The 19,570-nt window shown below is 36.3% G+C and overlaps 1 protein-coding gene across 12 annotated transcripts in view; it reads right to left on the reverse strand.

Moving 5' to 3' along the window:
• The window catches only part of LOC109104259 (teneurin-4), a 216,645-nt gene that overhangs the window by 58,638 nt on the left and 138,437 nt on the right, over window positions 1-19,570 (reverse strand). For 7 of the 12 annotated variants that reach the window (XM_042770962.1, XM_042770956.1, XM_042770961.1 and 4 more), the window contains 5 exons: window positions 12,997-13,098; window positions 12,578-12,772; window positions 8,649-8,849; window positions 3,292-3,477; window positions 207-233 (listed from right to left, as the gene is read on the reverse strand). In XM_042770962.1, the coding sequence (XP_042626896.1) occupies window positions 207-233; window positions 3,292-3,477; window positions 8,649-8,849; window positions 12,578-12,772; window positions 12,997-13,098 (711 nt within the window). The remainder of the gene's footprint in view (window positions 1-206; window positions 234-3,291; window positions 3,478-8,648; window positions 8,850-12,577; window positions 12,773-12,996; window positions 13,099-19,570) is intronic. The other 5 variants (XM_042770964.1, XM_042770963.1, XM_042770960.1 and 2 more) reach the window with 1 other exon arrangement.

Raw genomic sequence — 19,570 nt, forward strand, 5'->3', positions numbered from 1 at the left:
AGGTGGCAGAGCAGCACATTGGATGTGGTGGAACAACAGCAGCATGTTGTGGCAAAGACTGTGGTTAGTGTGGCATGAAGCATGGGCTGAATGAAAATTGCAGTGCAACCCTAAAGATGAGCATTATGAAGGATGGGCTGATGGAAACATGATGGACGTCAAAACAAGAGAGAGGAAGAAAAGATAGGACAGGAGGAGTGCCATACCTTTCACTACCTTATCCAGATAGTGAGCTTTAGGGGAGATAAAAGACAAGGACATATAAGGGAGGTTTTGAACAGTGCTGCTTCCATGACAAGACACAGACAGCTAGAGGCATGGGCTGGTTGCTCAATACTTCTACGTTTACAGAAACACAGGGGCTGCAAAAGCTATAGCAAGGAAAAAAGCATGCAAAAAGCAACACATCACATCACAGGCTGGGAGAAAGTTAAAGGTATGGTGTGACAGGGTAGAGAAAGAGAGAGATGGAAAAAAAATATGTAGTGTGAAGTCTCAGTTTATCAGTACATGCATTAGAGGAGTGAGATGTTTTGGCAACACTTTCTATGAAGCCTGAATATATAAAGCTCTTCTTACTACCTTACGTTAGACATTGTAATTTTATATATATGTATTAAGATATTATTATTATTAAGAAAGAGCATGTCACTGATGAGACCGCCACGCGCTAATCCAAACTCCAGTGAAGAGGCAACGTGTCATCTGTCGAACATTCTGTACATTACATCATGGACCGTCAAACTTACCGCCTTTAATGGCACATGCTTATGAGAATATAGGATCCCTGCTGTTGGGATGCTATGTCTCACTACAGTACATGTATGAAGAACATCAATAATGCATCAAGAAATTATTAAAAGACAGAATGCTAGCGCACTGGCCCTGAAAAAAAACAACAACAACAGCAATACTCCCGCATTAGAAGATTTCTGGTTTTACTGAACTGGAAATTTCATAAGATCAAAGTAGAAACTGTTTTCTTCACTTTGTTCACCTCTGGTGTTTTATGAAAAGCTGTTTCCTGAGGAGTGTTTTCTTTTTGGGGCCACCGATTGATAAACTTAGAGACAAAATCAAATGTTACAGCTGGAAAAAATACAATGTCAGATTACACTATGTAAGTTCCTTTAAAAGAGAAGATATGTTATGAATGTTTTTGGCTATGACAGAGAGGGTGAGAGACAAAGAGTAGAACAGAGACATAATGAATTTGAGACAGAAACACTGGTAAAGACAGTCTCACAGAACAGACTGTTTATTGGCTCATTCAGATTCTTTAGGTGAGTTGGAAAATGAGCGTTAGGTACTTCAGGTGATGTACTCATGTTCTCAGAACACCATTCCAATCAACCAATCAAATCTTAGGGTTACGGTTAAGATGTTGTTAGGTGCAACACTGTTATCAACCAAATTATTGCTCTGTGAATTAAAGGGTAGGTTAGGTGGCACTTTAAACAAGTAAGGCACAAAATTGGGTCTGAAACTCTTAAAATGTTTTTTACATACTTTAAATTATTTAACTTTTCTTTCCCAATCCAATGGTCTTTGAGGGGCATGGAAGTCCGTTTCCACCACTAAATAAAACATAAAACAAGGTAATTGCGACTTGTTCATATCTCGCAATTCTGATTTTATAACTAGCAATTGTGAGTTATAAAGTCAAAATTGCGAGTTATAAAGTATAAACAATTCTACAAAGACTTTTTTCACTGAATTGCAAGTTTATATCTCGCAATTCTGACTTTATTTCTCAGAATTGCAAGTTATAGAGTCAGAATTGTTTATATAGTTTATATCTCACAATTCTGACTTTATAACTCACAATTCTGACTTTATAACTCACGATTTTGACTTTATAACTCGCAAGTGCATTTTATAAAGTCAGAATTGCAAGATATGAAGTCGCAATTATATCTCGCAATTTGGAGATAAATAGTCGCAATTACCTTGTTTTACTTATTATTCAGTGGCAGAAACGGGCTTACACAGAAGGGAGGTGCTTAACCTTAAGAAAAAAGTTTGGATTCTTTGCAACCTGTTACCAAAATATAGTCTAAATAGTTTACAACCTTGCTTTTTTTTCACACACTAAAGAAACATCTAAATAAATCAAGATAACTTACAAAAGCTTAACAAGGTAACATACTTGACTACAATATTTGCAAACATTAATAAAATAAAAAGAGTTATTTGATGTGTAGTTATTTTTCATGATATATAATTTTTTTGTGGAATGCTGTTCCAGGACCACAAAGGACATGTATTTGTGTGAACCATTTTCTCTCCATATAGTTAATACAAAGTAAACAGGCAGGGAGAACTGTTGGCCACTGCTGTGCATGTTAAATAAGAACATTATGTTTGGCTTAGCTTCATTAGGGGCTCAATAATCCATTTTAACCCATATTTCCATTACAAAACTACCCAAAAGGTGTTGTGTTCAACAGTCTTCCTCCTCTGGAGGTGACAGGGAATGAATTCATCTGCTGTTTTGTCGTGTTCTGTTTAGTGGCTTTTGGGTTAACACTTGAAAAATATCCTAAAATCTGTCCATGGCACAACACCTGGCTCAACTGAAGGATGGGTTGCCTCAATGAAGTAAAAGCTGTTGAAACTTTTGTTGCATCTTGGAAATATTACTAACAATATAAATGTTATTCTTCAGTTTACCTTATAAAAATCAAATTTCACAGCAAAAAGAAATGTGTACCACAACCTGAAAAGGGACATTTTAACAGTTATGCTAAAAGGCCTTTTATTGCTAAAAAAGTATAAACTATATATTTTTTTATTATTTAGAGGCCTTGACATTTTTACCATACAGCATCCCTTACTTTTCCTAAAATCACTGTCTCTCGTTGCTTTTTAGTCCAAACAAAAGTAAATTAAACCCAAAATGTTTACACAACTGCAAAAATAATGAATGTTTTAATGTTTTTGCAGTTTAATTCCCCAATGTAAAGAATGTCTTTCCAGTGACTGCTCTGCTCATGCAATCCAAATGTTTGTGTTTAAAATGAACTAATTGAAAGGAACGAGAGAGAGAATAAGAAAGGAGGGAAATGATGAGTAGAAATGAAAAGACACCATAGCACATTCCCACATTAAAATGCATAAAGACAAGCTTCATATCTTTGAGCAAACCTGTTCATGCTATGCCGAGTTGCACAAATTCAATTACGCATGCTTCTCTTACACCTCCTCACCCGCACCTCCCCCCCGTCACGACCCCACCCTCATCCGACACTTCATGCATATACAAACGAGTGCATCCGTCTTCCGTCTTACCTATAGTGCAGTGTTCTCCATTCCATCCCGGGCTGCATTCACACTTTCCGTCTTTGCAGGTCCCGTGCTCGCTGCACCGTGGGTGACAAGCCCGTTGTTCGCACCCAGCACCCATCCAGCCCTCATCACAGCGACAGTTGCCCGCCACGCAGATGCCATGTCCACCACAGTCGGCTGCACACAGCTCTGTGGGACAAGGAGGAAGAAGGGGTATTACCGAATAGTAGTTGGGACAGGGGGTAAAGAGAAAGCAAATCCAGGAGTTATTGTCAGTGATGGGACGGCCACGCTCCACTACCTTGTCTGATGGGTAGTGAAAAGAAATTCCTGCACCTCATAAAAGGGGCAATCCCCTTTGGACAATACAAATCTAATAAGACCATTACAAAGCAGGGGTTCAGGGATTGTGGGAGGTTTAACAGGGCAGATTTTCTGCTGTGTCTCTTCCTTTCTTTTTTGGGGGGAAATCCCCTCTTTTGTGTGGAGGGGAGTAGGCAAAAACAGAAAAGAAAAAAAAAAGTAGAAAGAAAAGTCAAAGAACAAAATCCAATTTTGACTTCCCATAGAAATGGAGACACATGCTGGATTATATAAGTCTTTTTACTGCATAAGTAATGAGGTGAAAGCTGAGACAGCGCGGCACAAAATGCTTTTCTATAAAATAAAGATTTATGAGGCAATAATTGAAAGTTAGTTCATAATTTAAATCTTACACATGAGATTTTAAAAATAGAATGGTCTCTGCCTCAGAGGGCTTAGAAAAGGTTTGGCTGTGTGAACCAATAGTGCCAATTAATTCACTAAACACTACATATCACACCTAGTGAGTCTGAAATTTTGACATAATGGAAAAGTTCCAGAAACATGAAAAGGATACAGATGTGGCATAAAGCACAAAACATCAATTGAAACAATAAGGGGAAGTTAACATGAAATATGTTTGGGAAGTTGACAGACGGACCAGACATTAGACTTCATCTACTTCATCTAATTCATTTTAACAGCATTTTCACCATTTTTATTATATAGGGAGATCCTTGCAGGGAAGGTACAGCATGTTCCTGTATATATATATTATCATATAAATATATATATATATATAATTATCATAAAAGCTGCATGGATGAAGTTATCCTAACATGAGTAGAAGGGCAGTTTTTAAGCATATTTCATAAATTAATTCTATTTTGAAGTACAGTATAAAAAATTAAATGAGTGACACTGGGGAAAAACTGAAGCACAAGTGCATAAAGAAGTCAGTGAACTGTGGAGGAGAAAGTATCGTGGTTTGGGAAATGTTATCTGCAGCAGGAGTTGGGCCTATTTTACAGATACGTGGCAGAGTGAATGCAAATATTTCTCAGAACCTGCTTCAGGAACATGCTGTACCTTCCCTGCAAGCATCTCCCAAGCAGCCTCCAACTATCATGCAAGACAATGACACTTTCACATTGCAAATTTGGTAAAGCAGTTCCTTGACACTAAGAACACTGAAATAATGAAATGGTCGGCCCAGAGATCTAAACCAGATTGAAAATCTCTGTCAATTCTTTGGCGACAAAGTTATGAAACCCACTACAGTCCCTGAACTATGGAAGAGGTTGGATTCCTTGGTTATTTTGTCAAACATGTTAACAATATTTCAGATATTCAAAAAAAACACGTTTTTATAAATTGTTCTCTGCCTCTGTAAAATCTTGATATATTTAAAAGAAAGAAAGATTTGCACACATGCTATGCATCAAGTACTCTAATATAATAAAAATAACAGCCCTCCTCAAAACATAGAACAGTGATTATGTGCCGCTGTCTAATTGGTAAGATCTATGCAGATGGGAGTCAGAAAGAAGGTTGCCTATAGGCCATTAATGAGTCAATTATGTTCATGTAGCTTTGCATTTTGTCATTGTTACAAATTAAACAGAGTTAAATTGGTCTTTTCAGGCACAAACCGTAACATGGCATTACCAGATTTAAAAGCTTGAAGGAAAAACAAAGAGAATCCTCCCCTCATGCTAATTACAACGCTGGGCCTTTGTTAAATTATGTAAATGCCCTTAATTTCATATGCAACATTTCAATTAGAGGCATCCTAATGGCATTTCATTCAGAGCTGCTTAGGAGACACACAGTTGCTCATTTCCTCTGGTTCTTGCTCTCCTTTATTGTCCCTCTCTCAATTTGCTTAGTATTTTGCCCCTCGCTCTCTCGCATATACACAAAAACAACTCACTAGATTATAGGAATATCGTTTTCTCATAACAGTTTTCCTCAAAGCGAGTCTCATAAAGGTAACACAACAGCCAAATGACAGGATGATACCATCTGTGAATCGTTCCAACAATGCTTCACTGCAGGGCAAAGACGGTACTAACGTTGTACAATAATTGGGTAACTCCTGCTTGCGTCCTTTAATGGAGGAGGAGAACTAATTGATGCAGATCTTGAATGTTTGCAACAGCTCATTTCAAAACGTGGTAGAGCTGCCCGGCTGCCCACATACTAGAGCCCAAGAGAACTGAGGCAAAAAAAAGAAGGAAAGTTCAAGCGGGGGAGAGACATAACATCTTAGGAGTGGCCTTATCTCTGTTTAGTTCTGCGGCATAACATTTATTTCACCCCCAAAATTTGTTAGAACTATTACTTGTGTGTTAAATTTGCAGAAACCTTTTTATAATTTTATTTACCAAACCAAAACTCACATTTTCCACAGTTTATCAGTAACAATACATGTAATGTTTGTCAGTGTTAAACGGTTGCCAGATGTTTGCCAAAGGAGGTAAATATATTTATGTTATGTTATTTATTATTTTTATCTTTTTTATTTTCATTAAATTTTTATGTTAAAATAAAATCAAATCAAATGAAGTAAGTTAAGGTAAAATAATACAATTAAATAACACTATTCACAGCGTATCGATAACAATACATGTGTTGAATTTGCTGGGTGTTTTTCTGGTGTGGTTGCAATTCAGAGCTCGTAATTATTTAGTCATGCTGCATCTTTTGCTTGAGAAGCCAGGCTTTAAATGGCTATTTCCAGCAAAGCTCTTGGATTACCTAATAGGTCAGTCTGTCTGCTTGGCATTAAAGTCAAAATCATATTCACAGATAGTTGTTTTTCAAAAGTTTGCTGAAGCAAAATTAACATTAGTTTTCTGATCTCTTTAAGCTTGGTGGTGTTTACGATAGCAGCGACCAAAATAACGAAACTGCATCACTGCTTTTGAGCACTTCTGGAGAGATATCAATAATAAATGTCTTTGTTTCATAACTAGTTTATTAAAATAGAATTTGGCTTTCTACCTTGTGTTACGGGGAATAAAAAAAAAAGTATTATCAATAACTAAAAATAAAACTATAAAAAAACATTTTATAATAATGTTAAAATAACACTGATTGGTGCACATAAATGAAAATAATTAAAGATCATTCTTCCTTGTGGTAATTTAGTGAAACTGACAATTAAATAAATAATATATAATGTAGGTATATATTTGGTCCTTCACTAAAGTACCAAATTTCAGACACATCTGAATTTATTTAATGAGATTATCATTTTTTTATTTGATTTTTATATACCTCATGAAGTAAGTTAAGATGATGCATTGATGAAATTTAGACAAAGGATTGTTGCTTTGAAGATAACACGTTTTGATTTGTGTAGCATTTTTAGACATAATAAAGAATTAGTAAGTGTCTCCAAACTTCTGACCTTTAATATACAGTAAATTTTTGAATGTTAAAATACAAATGCTGAACATTACTTTTGTTAGTAAAACGTTTAGGTGCATCTCCTGGTTTCAAACAACTGCACTAGTGTATTACAGGCTGTCTGTCTTTCACATGAACTAAACCACAAGTGGAAGACTCATGTCCACTGTAGTCATCAGTGTACCATCTTGAGTGAAAATCAAAGCACACTATCCACGTCGCTGTTTAACAGAATCAGCCATCCACGCTGCTGTTTCACCCCCACCTCCTGATGGAGGTCTAACAAGCATGACCGAAACAGCTCAAATGTGGAAAAAATCTCTGTGAAAAGATGGTCAGGCGTGACCGGGAGAGGGGTCGAGAAGAGAGGACTAAATTGTTTTGAAACCATGGAGAATTTGACCAAATGGTATATTCTTGATGAGAAAAAAAGAAAGGAAATGGCACAGTGGTGACTTTATCAACCTTGTTTATAAATGGCTGAAAAATGTCTTTGACGTGTTCAGAAATCCAAAATTTGAATTTAAACTTCCAGTTATAGGCAAAAGACTGCATGTTTACTGAAGCGCTTTGCACACATTGTTTTCGCCAAATTTTCTCAATCACACAAGCTGAGAACATTGAGGTAAATTAGGTGGAGCATGAAATTACACCTTGACACCTTTAGTAACCGCTGTCATGGCAACAGGTGGCGTGGTGATTAGCAAAGATCAGCTGCATCAAGGTTCATTTTAGAGGGTTTACGAGATATTAACATGAATCGGTTCATGCACAGGCACGCATAAATATGTGATGAACCGCTCACAAAGACACAAATTCAAAAACACAGGTGTACAATTTGCTAACACTGTCGCACATAGTGCACTCTGAGACACAGATATGCAATATGATCAGATTAGGCAGGTATCTGTACAGGATAAGATACTTATATGATAAGTAATTATCAAAGGTCAAAAAAGAAGCAATATTTCTCTGAATATGATACCTGCTCAGTGCAAATGTTGCATGATTTTTATTTAAATTTTTTATATATTCGCATTGAAGCCTGTTTCAGAACTACAGAATAAATTATATAAAATGTAATTGCAACTTTTTCTCTCACAATTCTGACTTTATAGCATGCAGTCGTGGCTTTATATGACACTATTCTGACTTTATAACTTACAATTGTGAAAAAAAAAAGTCAGAATTGTGAGACTAAATGTAGCGTTTACCTTTTTTATACAGTGGTGGGCTTCCATATATCTGTGATTATTGTGTTCACATTTATCCTTTATAAAAGGCTCATTACACTAGTTTTGCAATTCTTCTTTGTCTTGTGTCTTATGAGTATGAAAGTTTTAAGACAGAAGTTTTAATAGTGTTTCTGATTAACTTCAGTATCGTAATTGATGTCACAATCTGTAAACTCAATTTTCAAAATGTGCAAAATCTAAATTTACATGAATTAGTCCAATCTCTTTGTTTTACTGAAATCAAAATTTGTTTTAGTTCAGTGTTGGTAGATGTTAATGTAGGTAAAGTCAACCTGAATTGCAATTTACAGCCTATTTTACTTTCAGAATCTGATGTATTGCCATACATTCTTGTATTGGTGTTGTTAATTAAAACTAAAACTATTAAAAATCTACCACTGTTCTGACCTGTGGAGCAGTCGTGACCAGTCCAGTTGTGGTCACAATTACAGGTGTTGGTATCAGCTAAAAAGGTCCCATGTCCAGAGCACTGCTCCATACAGGAAGCACGAGGACTCTCGCATCCAGGACCTCCCCAGCCTACAAAACAGTGGCACTCTCCGCGTACACAGACACCTCTCCCTGAGCAGGTCGGGTCCAGGCAGTCCACTGCAAATTACAAAACACATAAAGCAGGTATTAACTGACTCGTTTTCACATCAAAAGATAATTCAGAAGCAGAATTCAAAGTAAAAATACACCAGTGAAGCCATTTCCCATCAGACCAAACTCATCATCAAAGACAAGCGCCTTAGATCAAACTTGAACAGATGCATGTGTTCACATTAAACTCATAGCTCAGTGTCCCCTGCTGTTCCTCTTCCTTTCAAAGTATGACTCAAGCCTTAGTCATCCATCCCAGGCCAAAAAACAAAAACAAAAATTGACTCTAGAGGTTTAGCTCTTGTAGTGGAGAGCATGCCACATGCCCAGCTGCATCTGAGAAGGTCTGACACTTCCAAAAACCCTGAGAGAAACAGGATTTACAAATGGTCAAATTAAATGGCCACATTCATTGTCATGCAGTAAACTGGCAGGTGGGAAGACCGAAGAGTGTTGTTCTCTCTTTGACTCCTCTAGCTGCTGGTAATGAGATTTCCTCTCAGCGGCGGGAAGGGAAAAGACTGGCGCGGCCGGAGCATGTTCTGCTAAATTGAAAAGCAATGCTGGATGTGGTCCCCCCACTTACTGTGAACCCAAAACCAAGTGTGACAGAATGCAAACAAGGACACCTACAATGGCCCATGGGCGAAAGGCTCATCTTCCTGTACCAACATTACTCTAAATTCATTTCTAATCTGAAGAATATGCTATGGATCAGTCACCCCCGACAAATATTCTAAAGATGGAGGTTCGCAGAAGAAAGTAAAATGGATTGAAGTGAAAATAAAACTTCATTCAAAACCCATTTGACTTCAAATGCCTGTCTATCAAAAAGGACATTTGAGGGGGGAAAAAATGTAGGCAGAAGGGTGGTGCACCATTCAGAACTGAACAGACAATTCTTTTTACATTCCAATTCAATTTCTGAACTTGAACTGAGGTAGCAAACACAACGCAATTTGAATGCAAGTAAAATGAAAACAAACTAAAATTCAATGGAATTGATATAACTGATTTTTTTTTTTTTACTAGAAAACCCATGTTTGTCAAGATTTTTGACATTTTTAAGTCAAAAAGATGAGAGATTTATAGGTTGATATTGAACAACAGGATGCTCCTGTAGATAGACAGAGTGAATATATGCCAAAACAGCAGAATGCTAAACTACTGAATACTAAAATTAACAAATGAATGATAGAATGAGGGAACGAACAAATTAACAGTAGAATGTTAAAGCAAATGACAGAATACTACAGAATGCATGTTGGGGCTGACAGTTTTCTGTAGTAGTTTTCTCTCCCACTACATTTCCTGTTAATTCTATACTATCCTAACTCAATAAAGTGAACTCAAAAATGCCAAAAACAATCTCTCTCATAGAATGCATGAATGGACAAATGATAGAATTCATGAATGACTACACAAACAAATGGTCAATAGATAACTATTATTGCTATATAGAAAGGATTATTTATTTAGTAACCAGGGCGAAATAATACTTGATTTCCCAAAATGTTTTTTCCCAAAAAATTATTTCAATTGCAATTCTGTAAATTTATCTTTCTTGCCAATTTCCAATTGAAATTCCTGTGGGTGTGGCCTATTCAAATTCCATGAACTGATACGAGACAATTCTTCAATTCTGAATTTTGCACAACCATCATAGGATCTGAGTTTCGATGTATTGGGAATTATTAGGATCCACCAGGAATGTATATTAAGTAATTACAAAATATGAAACTTGGAGAAGCTGGTAAAGTTAAAAAAGGCTTGCATTTATTTTATAAAAAGTAAAAACAGAAATTTTGTGAAAAAATACTACAATTTAAAATAACTGATTTCCATTTTATTTTAGGATATAATTTATACCTATGATGAAAAACTGAATTTTCAGCATCATTACTCCAGTCTTCAGTGTTACATGATCCTTCAGAAATTATTCTAATATGCTGCTTTATTATCATTGTTGAAAAAACAAAACAAGATAATGACACCATTACACACATACATATATATATAATATAATAGACTTTTTTGTAACACGTAAGTCTTTACTGCCACTTTTGTTAAAAAAAATAAATAAATAATAATTCTTACTAACCCCAAACTTTTAAACAGTAGTGTATATCCATTAGAAAATGAAGGTATGAACCAAGAATGTGCCCTCACAGATGGCTAACATGAGGCCAGCTGGGACATGATGGGAAAGGAGGGATGGGGTCGCTACATTGCCGACTCCCTTTACCATGACACAAATGGGTGGAGAGGCCTTTCCTATAGATAAGCAGGAGTTCAGGTCTCTTAGCAGATGGTTTGGGCACAAGGCACAGAGATCATAGGCTAAATGACAAGAGCCTCTCTCCTGGCAATTAATCATCACCGCTTGAAGGTCGCAGCGAAGAAAGGTAGAACCGTTAAAGGGCCAGCTTCGGCATTCTCTTACTCCAACGGCCAACGGTGTGACTCGAAATAGAATTGCCGGGGGTCAGAGGAGTCAGAACATACCATTTGTCAAAATCGGCTAGATCATTTTTCATCTTGAAATGAGAGCCTTCAAAAACTGCTAAACACAATGGCTACTTTAATCTTATCTCTTCAAGCCTTGGTCGCCCCTCTTGTCGGGCCGCTGTAGTCTCAGTACAGACTTCTCAGAGCGAATTCAACTTATTGGATCTTGACACAAAAGAATTGTTCATCTCTTAATGGACTGCTTTGGAACCTCAGAAGTATCTATAATGCATGTAATGGAGCGAGGAGACTTTCTAGGCATAACGAGACGAGTCAGATACTTACGGGCCACTACAAACTCGCAAGGTCATGTACGCCCATCTTAAATATTCAGACGGGTACATATGCATACTAAAAAAGGCCACAAAGGGCCTCTTTCACCATTTCTGTGCAATTTGGTGGAAGAAAATATTTTTTCTTTATAAAAGGGGCAACGCTGCAAATAAAATTGCTTACAACAAAATGTATTATTGTGATGTAACACATGTAACAGCTGAAAGTTTATTTGTCCAAAATTTAGGAGTATACTAGCAAAATAGTATTCATTTATTAAAACATATATATCAAATGTTTTGAGTAATTACAATTTTTATTATGTTTTTGAAAAAGGGTCTTATGCAAACTAAAGCTGCATTTATTTGATGAAAAATAAAGTAAAACAGTCATATAGTGAAATATTATAACAGTTTAAAATGACTGTTTATTGTAAGCAAGTTTAGGGTAAGATTAAAAAAGGAACAATAAATAAAATTAAGAATAAGAATAAAATAAGAATGGACACACTAAATTGATCAAAAGTGATAGCAAAATGCATTTTAATGTTATAAAAGATTTATATTTTAAAAAAGTGCTGTTCTTTTGAAGTTTCTATTTATTAAAGAATCCTGAAAAAAAAAGAATTTGACAAAAATATTAAGCAAAAAATAAAAAAATAAATAAAAATAAAAACCTGTTTGATTATTTTATTAATATTTTCTTGATCATCAAGTCAGCATATCAGAATGATTTTTGAAGGACACTAAAGACTGCAGGAAAATAGAAACAGTTATTTTAAACTGTAATAATATTTAATAACAGTACTTTTTTTACTGTATTTTTTATTAAATAAATACAGTCTTGTTTAGCATAAGAGATGTCTTTCAAACACATTACAAAATATTAATTATTCCAAATTTTTGACCAATACTTTAGTAGTTTTTGTTTTTCTCCCTCTATTTTTCTGATACCTTCTTCGCAGTTCTCCCCTTTGTAGCCAGGATTACAGATGCAAGTTCCCACAATGCATGTGCCATGTCCGCTGCAGGTAATGTCGATGCACTGGTTGGTAGGAATGTCACATTCGGATCCTTTCCAACCGCTGTGACACATGCAGCGGCCTTTAAGGTACTGACCGTTCCCACTGCAAAGCACTGGACAGGACGCTGGAAACTACAAACACTAACTGAAAAAAAAAAAAAAAAAAAAAAAAACAACATTCACCATTCTTATAAATCATTTAAATAAACAAAAAAGTTACCATGGTTATATATTTTTTAAAGAAGGGAAAATGGAAAAGTGACAGAGAAAGATTGCAGGCCATGAATGACTGAAAATAATAAAGAGAGAAAGGGAGGTTAATGGAGGCGCAGGTAAACTGAAATCTCACCCCTGCTGCAGTCAGGTCCTCTGAAGCCAGGAAAACAGTGGCAGTTTCCGGACACACAATCTCCATTTCCAAAACAGTTACTAGGACAGTCATCGATAGCATCTGCAAAACAATGTCATAAAACAATGTTTGTCAGAAGGATGCACATTCATCAGTACGTCACTCACTAGATTTCCCTAAAGAACGAAGGTGCCACATACCAAAAAAAAAAAAAAAAAAAAAAAGAATTTTCCTTGACCTTTTAAAATAAGAGTTCACTATAAAAAAACCATACTGTTACTTTCAGAACTGAAAACTATATCCTCAGGCCATTAATTGAAACTAAGCAGGATCCAAAACAGATCCAAAACAGAGCCGATATCAAAGTAACATTAAAGTGTTGCATCATAACATGAATTGCTAACATGGAGGTCTTAAAGGTAAAGTGTCATTTTTTTCATGGTAAAAAAAAAAAGAAAAGTAAACACTTTCAAAACACATTCTGACAGAAACTTTGCCTCAAACAATGTGGCAGCTTTGAGGCGGGGCTATACATTTGACCAACCTTGAGCCACATTGGTTGAGCCAATAGCAAACAGGGGTGTGTTCAGGGAAACGTCAATATATTTGCAATTTCACTTGATAACGCTAGTGGCACAAAAATACACACGTCAACTTTAAATGCAACTCCTATTATAAGAGCAAAAAAATAAATAGATCAATAATAACAATAATAAAAATGGGCCGCTTTCATGAAACATTCGTAAATATAAGAGTAAATCCTGAGTAATTTGCGCGTAAAACGGAACTTCCTCTGAAAACTCTCCTCCGGATTCACAAATACTTCGTAAAGGTCAGATTTGATAGTTAAATGTGTGTATGTAAATGAATTCTAATAATTTGTAAATAGGGCACATTCACAATTAGCATATTCCCCACCTATGAATTACAGCTACACAAATTACGTATCTAGGAATGGTGTGGAATCCTTGACTCAATTCTCAGGTTTGGCATGTTATATTGCACAAATGCATAAGAGAGAAAATGACCAGCTGGTGGTGCTTGAGAGAGCTTTGGAGGCACTGCATTTTTCTGGAGTGATGCGTTGTTTGCTATGATTTGGAATACTCACAGCAGTAACATGTTACGAGTATCTTATTTTGAAGAATATTACTGAATATTAAAGAGCAGTAACCAGTAATATTAACTTCTCCATTGTTGTGTTGTACAAGTATGATGGTTGATCAATGTTGTGTTTGTCCCGCCCCTCCTCCACTGTGATTGGACAGCAGTGTAAAACGGGACAGAGATGAGCTCTGTGTTTTTACCCAGGTTAAAGAGTAAAAAATGAAAAATAGACAGGGAAAATTAACTCGTTAAATATCATTATAATACATAGTGCATAAAAATGCAGTGTCATCAGATTGTCTAAAAGAATACAGAATGTTTGAACGTTTTATCCACCATTTACACATGGTAGGGAGCAGGTGTAAATTTCTTTCGTACCAACTAACATTTTCAAAATACAAACATTTTCATGAATCGGAAAATTTATGGCAGAACAACTTTCCGAATGATTTACACAAAAATTTGATCTGCTCGTGTTTCATAAATGAGGCCCAATGTGTGCATGCTAGCCTATAAAAAGTGGTCTTTATAAAACAAAACAAGTACAAGAAAATTTATACACTTTCCATAAATAAGAGAAAATAAAGTGTGACATTTTCTGTAAGCTAGCAGGTCTAAGGTGAAGTGGGACTCAAGTGGAGCCACTTGACAAATTTAATTCAGCCTAATGAGGAACTCAGCATAATTAGTGTAGCTGTTTTTGTTACACAGCACTAACATTGACCATTGCAAAGCCAACACGAGTACACGACACATCCAGTGACACGGCTAATGAAAACTCCATATAACAACCTTCTTCAGTGAAGCGTGCTAATTTAAATGCAAGGAACGCTGACATGTCAATTACACGATTTCTGATTTCAAGCAGGAGTATAAAAGGGGTTTATTACAGATTTTACATTTAATCATTTAGCAGATCATTTAGCAAATTTAAGACTTATCTTGTGAATATTAATTAGTTCAAATGTAAGACTTTTCTTATGAATATTAATTAGTTTGTTCATAAATATGCATAAATGGTCTATATAATGTATGCAAATTTAAGACTTATCTTGTTAATAATAATTATCATAAACATAAATAAACAAAAAATATAAATAAAATATACAGTGATTAGGTCTGTAATAGAGTAGTCTAAACCTAAACAACAACAATAGAAATAGAAAATAACCAAAATAAAAAAAAAAAAGATACATTTCAAGATATTTTTCAACATAAAACACATTATAGAGTGATTTGCAATCATTCTTGATGACCAAATGAACTTGTGACATTTTATTTGATAACTTAATTCCTACATCTGTCGCCATCTATCCCAGGATTCTGTAGCTCAGTGGATAAATACATGGATCAACTACCAAATGCTAAGTATGAATCACTTTCTGTGAATGATAACAACTGCAACGGAGGCAAACTTTAAAGCAAACAAATCTGTGCACTTATTATAATGCACACACACACACACACAAAAAAAAAAAAATCCCTGCTTGAGAAATGGAACTGCTTCCTCTGTATTAGATATATAATTCCATAAAGTGGTGGAGACAAATTCGTCAATGGCGAAACTTTAAGGGGTCATATGATGCGATTTCAATTTGTCCTTTCTCTTTGGAGTGTAACAAGCTCTTGGTGCATAAAGAAGATCTGTAAAGTTGCAAAGACTAAAGTCTCAAATCCAAAGAGATATTCTTTATCAAATTTAAGACTCTGACACCCCCCCTAAAACAATATGCAATTACCAAATTTTATGACGTCAAACTTCTCTTTTAAAATTTTTTTTAATTAATTTTTTTGCAGAGGCAAATCCACGCTCAATTCTGTGCAGCTGAAATCAGACACAACCTGAATTAAACATGAAATAACAGTGAAAAATATTCCCTCTCTAAGGCTCCCTGCGTATCGCTGGTGTACCCGAGGCTGAGATCTCTCTACAAAGATGCTTTTGTGTTGGACAAAAGGCTGGAAATGTGAGCCCGGACACAGCCTTCCCCTTCCTCAAGAGAGTCAATCATCGCAGAGGATGCAACAGACGGGAAGCTGAACGGAGGAAAGGGGGAGAAAAGAAGAAGGGAGGGCGGTAACTAGCTTGTGCTGCAGAGAAGGTTTTTGAAAGAATTTTAAAGGCACAAGTCTCTTGATGTGAGAGGAAAAGGCTATCTTGGCTATCCCCCTGGTACACACGAGCCTATCAAGACTTCGGTAGGGATTTTGATGGCTTCCAGCCTCCATTTCTAAGCAGAGGGCACATACATGTCTCTCGAAAGCCTTCAGTGGCTTTGAGTGACTGTGTATGTGTAGTACCGTAAAATAAATTAAGTCAGTTATACATAAGCAATTATACATGAGATGGTTTTTTGCTTCGTTTCTGTCTTGAAAATGCTTAGAGACACTCTCCTCATGTATTAGTAAAAGCACAATCTATCTCTAGCTGCATCTCTGTCACTCTCATGTAAAGTATTTCTGACACTACGACTGATCTGAGTTCAGTACCTGCAGTCTAAACCCTTCCCTTCAGAAGTGACATGTATAATTCCATCTCTAAGCAGAGACTGAGAAGTCAGTGTCCAGCTGTGAAGAAAAAAAAAAAAAAAAAAAGTCCATATTTCTGCATGCTTTTAAGGCTTTCATTGGTGCCACAGACAGAGAACACAAGAACTCTAAAGATAGCATGGCTGAAATTTTTAACCTGATTATATGTAACATGTCCTATAAAGATTCATAGATGAAGTGTATAATTTCCATGCCAATACCAGCACCAAAAGGAATTTCTATTGGAAATTTCTAAAGGAAAATAACTTTTTTAACCTTTCTGAAGAAAATTTGTCTTGCTAGCCTGTTCAAAACCATCGGCATAATGCTGCAGAGTTTTGAGTGCTGCTATGAGTTTGCTAGAGTATTCTGGGTGGTTGCTTATTGCTCCAAGTTAAAAGTATCCACCTTCAAATGTTATGTCAAATGATATTTTGGTCTAAACGTATGGCTTTGATTCATCCAAATAGGATCTATTAGATTTGTCAGCCATTTCTCACCCATTCGGGTGAAAGCAATAATAAATGTGAAAATATTATTTAAGACCTGTAAACACTAACACAAATATTAAGAATAGAAATTTGGTCCAATGATTTGGTCCCATGATTTGTCTTTTTAAACCAATTGGAGAAAAAAAGGGCAGGCAGGTCTGGATGAAAACACAAATCACTTCCTGAAATTAGGCGGCGTTTACGAAAAAGTGCTGCGCAACTTTCAGTTTCTGTCGCCCGTTTCTCAAGGAGAAGAACAGAAGACAAACAGTATTAAAGGGATACTGCCGATTTCAAAATTTTGTCATTAATCACTTACCCCCATGTAGTTCCAAACCTGTAAAAGCTTTGTTCGTCTTCGGAACACAGTTTAAGATATTTTGGATCAAAACCGGGAGACTTGTGACTGTCCCATCAACTGCCAAGTAAATTACACTGTCAAGGTCCAGAAAAGTATGAAAGACATTGTCAGAATAGTCCATCTGCCATCAGTGATTCCACTGTAACATTATGAAGCGATAAGAATACTTTTTGTACGTGAAGAAAACTAAAATAACGATTTTATTCAACAATTCGTCTCCTCTGTATCTCTCCACATCACCGTAGCACCATTTTGGAGAATATCTGCTGAACGCAAGCAACTTACGCTCTTCTGTGTCAGCCACGACACAAGGATACATTTTCTATGTGTATTTACACTTCGATTTAAATGAAAACAGCACATCTGTGCAGCACGGCTGACACAAAAGAGCACAAGCTGCTTTATTTTGTGTTATTTTTGTTTTATTTGTGTACAGAAAGTATTCTCATCATTTCATAACGTTACAGTTGAATCACTGATGGCAGATGGACTATTCTGACGATGTCTTTCATTCTTTTCTGGATCTTGACAGTGTAATTGACTTTGCAGTTAATGGGACAGTCACAAGCCTCCCGATTTTCATCCAAAATATCTTAAATTGTGTTCCGAAGATGACTGAAGCATTTATGGGTTTGAAACGACACGGGGGTAAGTGACTAATGACAAAATTTTCATTTTGGGGTGGAGTATCCCTTTAACATGTTTTATGTAACAGCAGTGGCTTTGGACATGTGACCAAATGCACAAATATTACTAGTTGGCCAGTTTTCTTCATAGTGCGATGGAAAATATTGTGTCATGCCAAAAATAAAGAAATAAATCAACAAATAAATAAAATATGTCACATTGACAGCAATTGAATGTTCATGTTGGTCCGAACAGACCTTTTATGAGCTGTTCATTCAAATTAAATAGTTTATCAGCTTTGTTCAAATGACTAACCCTGAGTCTGAGCAATAGTAATGATAACACACACCACCTTTAGTCTCTTCTATTGATCTACACATTAATTAGCCTTATGTACTCTTGTATAGCACAGACTATTGTCCTAATATCTCATATTAGAGTTGTTGTTGAAGGCATGTAGGCTTCTCTGAAAGCAGAGGGACCAGAGCAATCAGCAAGGCACAGCTAGAGAAGCATCTTTGATAACTTTGACAACAGAAGACCACATGGCGGGGACAAATAAGACTGTGTTGCACATGGGACGGACACCTTAGCTTTGTAATGAGGAGTCATGAGAATTATGGAGAGAAAGTAGAGAGGCATAAAGAAATAAAAAAAGGAGGAAACAAAAATAGAGAGTCACAGAGAGAGAAAGAGCAAGAACAATAGAGATATTCAACACTTCAGGTCCCTTATGGACAATGGCATATGTGTACTCAGAGGAAATTTGTATTGCTCAGATGTTGCACTTATAACTCCAGAGACTTCATTGAGATGTCAGGTAATGTTTCATTTAAGAATGCATTTTTTTTGTCTTAACAAAAATTCCAAATAGCGCAACTGAGAGAGTTGTTGACATACAGCAAGATAAAATGAAAAAAATGAAAGAAAAACAGGTTCAAAAGCTAAAACCTTGTCTTGAGTTTAACATTTAGTGATTCTGTACTGAAAACTGGGTGCAGTTTGAAACGCTGCAGAAGGTCACCATCCAACTGACCTACTTTCTTTCGGTCTTTCACACCCTCTCTGTCTCTTTTTTCTTCTTTCTTCACCTCCTCTTTCTGCCTCCCTCTGAGCCCCACAGCTCAGAGTCAAATCAACTCAGGCATGACTCCTGTTCCAGACCTTCTTTCTCTAAAGCCCACTGTCTTTGCCCTGAACCGCAGGTGGCCAGCAAACTCCCAATGGTGGCTGCATCCAAGAGCACTGAACACAGGATAAACAGACTGTCTCTTTCTCTCCTCATCTTCCACCACTCTAAATCACCATGTCATGTGTCGTATATATGGTATTATATTCCATTTTCATTGGGAGTGGTAAGGCACTTTTACTCCTGACGAGGTGGAACAGCAGAAATGGATGTGTGGCAGACACACTTGCATCGATCGAGAGGGTGGTAAACCCCTCCCCCCTCCGGTTG

Source organism: Cyprinus carpio, chromosome A15, assembly GCF_018340385.1.
Source record: "Cyprinus carpio isolate SPL01 chromosome A15, ASM1834038v1, whole genome shotgun sequence".
NCBI lineage: Eukaryota > Metazoa > Chordata > Actinopteri > Cypriniformes > Cyprinidae > Cyprinus > Cyprinus carpio.